Below are 7,275 nucleotides of genomic sequence, written 5' to 3' on the forward strand. Positions count from 1 at the left end.
GAAGAGTTGAATCTGTTATAGCTACAAAGGGCGGGACAACTCCATATTACATTCATGTGCATGTAAAGGCAGATGTCCCAAAACTTTTGGCCTGGCTCGCAGTCTCCGCTCTAAATCATCCCAAAGTGGTTCTTCTGTTACACTACATTACACGATATCTACTGTATATGCATAATTATGTTACAAAAACATTAGTGGCATATTTTAAAAATGTAAAATAAATACACGAATAAACAAACAAACGAACACAAATTAAAAACCAGAGAACATTTTTATCTTGTTAACTACTAAAACTGGGGCTTTGTGGTGAACAGCCTCACACCTTTTGGGGAATTCATTCTGGCTTCTATCCTGTGTTTGCAGAGTTTGCGGGCTCTCCTGAATAAAATACATTTCAGAAATGAATGGAGAGATAAATGGGAAGGTTCCATCTTCTCTGTTAACCTTTTGAAGGTACAGAAAATGGATGAAAACCACAAAATGTATTTTATTCATTTCTCTAAATGAATAAATTACACTACTACTGTAGTTTTATAGCTAATGGACTGTCATTCTCTTTTAAAATAAATGTAAGGGTGTATGCAGGTAAATTAGCACAACATTCATGTTATTAATTATGTCCCAATTTTCTCCTTACATCGGTTGTTCAAAGAGCCTTTGAGGATATGACTCAAATTCAAAGACCCTTAGGTAAAAACATCGATGGATGGCAAGAACATATATATTTGTATCATATTTAAATTATTTATTCATACACCTACTGAGAAGTATTATAAATCAGAATATTTTCTCATTTTTAACAAACATAACTCACACATCTCTTATAAATACTATGATTAAACTATACGTTATCTTCATGGGACATTTTCTAGTGCTGTGGAGTGTGTAAAGTTGATGAAGCACATCCACATGGATGATTAATTGGCTGTTTAAGGTGATTTTACAAAAACAGACCACTTCTTCAACTGAGAATGACTGTAGAACTGAAATATAGCAAAGGGCTGACCAGCTTATGCTTTGTACTAAACAGTCAGGCCTCACCACTGAACAGTACTGGGTAAGTGTTAGTGAATATAAGGAAGGATACAGGGGTTGGTGAGTGTGGAAATCTGGTCATGAGAAGTGTAAGCAAGAAATAATATAAGGATCTTGTTCATACTATTTTGCAACTTAGGCTGGAGTTCAGGCTGACTTCTGCTTTGTGCTAAAAAGTACTCTTCTCTCTGTATTGGACTGTACAGTAAAACACACACTACACACAATACACTCCAGTTTATACAGAACTCTCAGTAAACCGAGATTTGCACAGGACTCATAAACACGCAGTTTTTGCACATCGACTAGGTCTGTAACCTTAATCACTTGTTTTGCACATTACTTATCTTGTTTTTTCATCTCATTCTCCATATTTATTCCTAAATCTCTGTATTTAGTATTTTTCTGCTATATTTTGTTATATTGTTATACTCTGCTATATTTTGTAATATTTTATATTTTGTTATTTGATATATATTTTTTGTTATATTTTGTTATTTGAGATATTTTTTGTTATATTTTTGTACCCTAATTTGGGTATTTTAGTATTTTTCTGCTATATTACCTACCTATCTACCTATCTACCTACCTATCTACCTACCTATCTACCTACCTATCTATCTATCTACCTACCTATCTACCTATCTATCTATCTATCTATCTATCTATCTATCTATCTATCTATCTATCTATCTATCTATCTATCTATCTATCTATCACCTGGATTGACAATCTATGGTTGACCAAAACCTTACACTTTATGATGTTTTTTTTTTGCTTTAGATTTGTCTCAAGTCTGAACCTGTTGTTCTATCAACTGCTGTTTGTTTCCCTTGGCTGACCTTGTCGGTGTCTAGTTATTGGTACACCACTGGTTTCTCTCTTTTTCAAAACACTCCAAATTGTTGTACTGGCTTTGCCCAATGCTTCTGCAATGGCTTTGATCAATTTGCCAAGATTCATTAGGAAAGACAAGTGAGTCATGTTATTGACTGTATGAAAGGCTGCTGAAAGGTGAAGGCTGGTCTGGCAGTGTGAAGCTTGCCAAATTGCAACAAGGGGATCTTGGAGGTTATTCTCGGTGAGGTAGCTAAAAAAGTTGACTTTTAGAAAGAAAAAGAGAGAAGTGATACCAGTCAGTAGTTGCTGATGTACACTATACACTGTAGTGCACTGATGTCTACTGTACACTTTCACACAGGAATCCTTTTAAGCGGTTTTCTGGGACTGAGCTGCAACCACATGTAGATAGATGATCATAGAGGCATGGGCTTTTTTTTCCTCTAGTAAAGAAAGGACAAACTGTCTGTAAACATTCATGACCCAATTTAAACAAAAAATAAATTGGTTTAAATGAAAGCGATATGTATTAGAACATAACAGACGAGCAAATTCCAACTTAAGTAAAAAAATAATTTAACCAGCCTTTATTTTAATTTATATTACATTCATTGCAAATGTGTAAAATCCTTTTCAATCATGTTCACAGTATAGTTCATGAAATAAAAATTATAAAAAAAAAAAAGAACAGAAAAATTCAAGGGTTAGCACGTGAGTATTTGGACTTGGTCCAAATAAGTCTGTGCTAAAACAGATTTGTGTCCACCTTAAGTGTGTTTTGCACACATCCAAGCCTGTAAGTGCCACTGTAGAACCTGCTGCAGAGTATAATCACTTGAGGCTGAGTGGGTAAAGAACAAACTTATCAGTACATATTAATGTGAACACAGAATTGTCTTGACACAAACCAGAGTAACATTGTGGCCCTTTTAAGGCTGATCTAAGATCAGCAGTTCTTGGATTGTAATAATGTCGATCAATGTAGAGAGGCCAAAATCTCTTCCTCACAGACATCACTCTTTAGGGCTTCAACTTCCCCAAAAACTCTTCCAACGTCTCAAGCGTAGGTCTCAGAAAAAGTGATCCACATGATAAAAACACAAACCGACAGGTGCAGGACTGAGGTCAGTTGTCATGGTTTTCATGTAATTTTAGCCAAGCTAGAGCAGCATGAGGTCAAGGCAGCTGGGGTTTGGTTATAATCTTAACAGACTTTTTGTCACTCTTCACTGGCAAGATTTATATGTTGTCACTTTGATTGACTACTATTAATTATTCATAGAAACCTTGATGACCGAAAATAAACACCGATTTTAGTCCTGTTCTTTACACACAGCATTCACTTTTCTTCTTCTCTTCTTCCTGACAGTCCTCCAAACACACAGTGGGTGACTCTGTCTGTGTTAGTGCCTGGTTTTTGATGAAGGATGGTAGCAGCAGCTCAAACAGCGTCTCAAACACTGCATCTACGTTGTAGCCTGTCTTTGCACTTGTCTCGAAGCACATATCCTCAGGAGGCGGGAGTGTGTGTGAGTCAAGCGCCTTGTAATGAATTATGCGGTTGTAGAGCGCCACAGCATCCTCCTGGGCCACCTGCTTGTACACAGTAGGTGTGTGTGGGGGGGTGAGGCCTGCTGGAGTGTCTTCAGTGGTTATGACCTGGGCACATGGGTCGGTCAGATCAGCCTTGTTGCCTACGACGGCGAAAACACAGTCACTGTTGGCAGAGTCTGTAAGCGTCAGGAACCGTTCCTCAAGCTGCATCAAGCTCTGCCAGCTAGTCACATCATATGTCAGGATGATGGCCGCCGCACCACGACAGTACATGGAGCCCAGGCCATGGAACTGCTCACGACCTGAACGTTTTGTGAGATAAAAGTCAGTTAATACAAATTTCAATGACATTTCCATGGCTTAATAACCTAAACAAGCTCTGATATACAGAGTTTAGACAAGCAAAACAAATATGCACTTGATTTCATAAAAAATATGTATTATGAAGGACATTCACTGTGCATGTAATGACCAGAAATTTAGGTCCTTCAAGCTTGCTTGAATGCTGAGGCCATCAAATTCTCTGCCCAGATAAACAAACATTTCCGCCCCTCCCTTGACCTTTAGGTTCTACCTCTTCACTTCAATATTTCTAACAACAAACATGGTAATGGGTTACAGAAGTTCAGTAATCTGCCTACGGTAATGGGTGACAATTATATTCAAAGGAAAATAAAGTGGTTGCTTTGAGCCTCTTATCGTCAATAGTTAAACAACTCAATCAATAAAGCGGCTAAAAATAAATATAAGCACAGAATAAAGGGATTCAAAGCCTAAATTAAAGTATTGATGACTAGACAAACAAGACAGTGCGGGACACACTGATCAGATACCAAATAAGGAACATACGAGCAGTGAAGCTCTCATGGAAACACGTACACACAAAGCACAGCTGTAAAGGTTCTGTATTTATTTATCAAGTCTTTGCTTGAATCTGTGCATTAAAAATAAAAAATCAGAATAGAATTTGGTTATTTATACATTGTTTTGAGACATGTTTCAAATGACTAAATATCATGTGTTCACATAATCACAAACACTGCATATGTCATACCTGGTCTTGACTGCTGTGGTTTATGCCTTCAGGCTATATATTTACTAAAGTATTAACACTCACTATTAAAGCAACTGATGTCAGTGGCTTCATTTTATTTAAATGTGAATTCCCCATATGGACATGTGAAAGCTACATTGAGAATTCCGTCATTGCATAATTTTGCTCAGTCATGCTATATGACCATACGGAAATACTTTTGGTGAAAGGCAAAATTTCCTCTGTTCTCGTTTTGTAGCCTGTAAAGGAGGGAGAAAAATAAAAGTACAGGCAGCAACACCCTTGTTTTACTTTTGGTTAGAAAAGTTACACTAATAAAAAAAAAAAAAAGACAAGGTGTCTGATATGAAGTGATTTCTTTACAGCACCATAGTTAAGGATATTGTAATCGAATAATTAGGTTAAAGTAGTACAAACATGGTCGGATAGGCTAAGATATTTTTGGAAATTTCCCCCTGAATTGACCGGAGGTCATAATAAAGTGTTTTTGAGTCCACAATGACATTATCAAACTATATTGTATAACGTATATTATATAAAGTCCACAACTGTACATACGAACAATTGTTTTAAGGACATATTTCACCACTAGAAGAAAAGATTTTGAGATTTGTATATGTTACTTGGTAGTGAAGAACTGACAAACAATTGAGAGCAAATGTTTGCGTTTCTCTTGGTTTTTGGATGAACAAATAGGCCCTATTTTACTGGTTATCTTACAAATTAGATAGATAGATAGACAGATAGACAGATAGATAGAAAGACAGACAGATAAATAGAAAAAAATATCAAAAGATATTTTCTTTCTCAATCTTAATATACACTGACTAACTGACCCATTTGAAAAAAAAAAATATATATATATATATATATATATATATATATATATATATATATATATATATATATATATATATATATATAAAATAAAGTAAAATATTATTTGTTTGTTTGTTTATTGCTTTCGAAATGTTTTAAAGCATGCTGGTAACTTCTAGGAAAATTCCAGGAAATATGTGTTTGTTTGACAAATGAATTAAACTGAGATTTCATTTTCTACTCCAAAGTTTTAACAGAATCACGTGCACTCGAAGAACTGGAAAATACCAATCAATCAATCAATCAATCAATCAATCAATAAATCAATAAATAATTTATATTTTACATATTAGTACTCGAATTCTGAAATGTTTTCCGTCCAAACTCAGACACAAAACACTTGACTAGGAGCGTGACAGCTACACTTACATCCTGAAAATGTACCCAAACGTTAAAAACGGACAAAACCCATCAAACCCACCTGCCGTGTCCCAAATGGAGATGTTATAGGGTCCCCATTGCTTGAGGAAGAAAGCTCCTCCGACTGTGCTCAGCGTGTCTTTAAAGCCCCTCTCCGTGTATCTGTGGAGAAGAGACGTCTTCCCCACATTCATGTCCCCCAGAATGACCATCTTAATATCAGGCTTCCTCGTTTTCCTTAATGGAGGCATGGCGACAAATGAGTTTTTTGGGGGTTAGTTATTTATTTTCCCTAAATAAAACAAAAAAAACCTCGTTACGTCACGTCACGTCACGTCAAACTTTGGTCATGGGTCCGGCGTGTGTGTGTGTTTGTAAATTAATCCGCAAAATCTTCTACAAGACTTCAGGCTTCAGATTTTGGCAATAAAATATCCCCCACCGTTCCCAGAGAGGAGTAACACCGTTTTCACTCACACTAACTCTTTTTCTTTTCTGATGCAATGACGACACCGGAAACGGGGGGGTGTAAATGCACGCGCTTGGGAAACAAGAAAATGACCTCTTGAAATATTGCGCAATCTTTATATGCGTCTGTAGTCACGAAAAGCAGGGGACATGCACATGACACACAAAAACACCCACTGCTTGAAGAAAGTCTAGACATGGGTATTCTGGCCTCATTTAAAATGTCAGGTTTATCTATTGGACTTGAAGTATTCCATGTTCATTTAAAAATGCTATACATGGCATGGTGGGAATGGTGCAAATGCTAATGCAACGTCCACTCTCCTTACTTGCACAATCCTTTTTTTTTTGAAAACTTTTTTGTTTTGCATAATTCTGTACCGTAACATGTTCTCCATGACAGATGATACGGTTATCAATGTACAATTCCTGAAATATTTTTCAAAATGAGCATGAGGGCATTGAGGACCTTTATTCCTGCACATTATCCTGTTTTGCCCTTGCCAATATTGCATCTATAGTTGTCTTGTGAGGTTTGCATTGTCCTATACCAGCCCTCTTATCGGTGGTTGAGAGTCTTAGCTGTAACCTCACAATCTGAGATTTTAATAAAAAATAATCCATCCATCAAGTGACAACAAATAGCGGTTTTGTCAGTGGCAGCACCTAATATCATTTACATTATAACAGTATTCCCAACCATATAATCAAAGATACAGCAAAGTAAATTGATTTCAACTATTGCTAGACAATTTCTTCACTTCAGGATTTTGTTGGTTTTGGGACATCCCTCCAAATCATTGAAGTCAGGTGTTCCAATCACTTCCATGGCCACAGGTGTATAAAATCAAGCACCTAGGCATGCAGACTACTTCTACAAACATTTGTGAAAGAATGGGTCATGCTCAGGAGCTCAGTGAATTTGAGCATGGTGCCATGATTTCAGTTGCCACCTGTGCAAAAAGTCTGCTCTCAGCCACAAAGTTGTAGGCCACATAAAATCACAGAGCAGTCTCTCAGCCACAAAGTTGTAGGCCACATAAAATCACAGAGCAGGGCACAGAAGTTGGCAACTTTCTGCAGAG

At 36.8% G+C, this 7,275-nt stretch overlaps 1 protein-coding gene across 1 annotated transcript; it reads right to left on the reverse strand.

Moving 5' to 3' along the window:
• Positions 1-2,434: 2,434 nt before the first annotated feature.
• LOC131346761 (ras-related protein Rab-20-like) lies at positions 2,435-6,227 on the reverse strand. The gene is made up of 2 exons (XM_058380369.1): positions 5,784-6,227; positions 2,435-3,731 (listed from the first exon to the last, which is right to left on the reverse strand). The coding sequence occupies exons 1-2, from the start codon at positions 5,971-5,973 to the stop codon at positions 3,202-3,204; spliced, it is 720 nt and encodes a 239-aa protein (XP_058236352.1). The 5' UTR covers positions 5,974-6,227; the 3' UTR covers positions 2,435-3,201.
• Between the last annotated feature and the right edge of the window lie 1,048 nt (positions 6,228-7,275).

This window comes from Hemibagrus wyckioides, linkage group LG26, assembly GCF_019097595.1.
Source record: "Hemibagrus wyckioides isolate EC202008001 linkage group LG26, SWU_Hwy_1.0, whole genome shotgun sequence".
In the NCBI taxonomy this organism is placed as follows: domain Eukaryota; kingdom Metazoa; phylum Chordata; class Actinopteri; order Siluriformes; family Bagridae; genus Hemibagrus; species Hemibagrus wyckioides.

What these genes read in the sequence shown, in the direction of transcription:
- LOC131346761 (XM_058380369.1), bottom strand. Translation starts at nt 5,973, where the DNA reads ATGCCTCCATTAAGGAAAACGAGGAAGCCTGATATTAAGATGGTCATT. An exon ending in CTCCATTTGGGACACGGCAG is followed by an intron (nt 3,732 to 5,783) that starts GTGGGTTTGATG and finishes CAAAACGTTCAG; the next exon opens with GTCGTGAGCAGTTCCATGGC.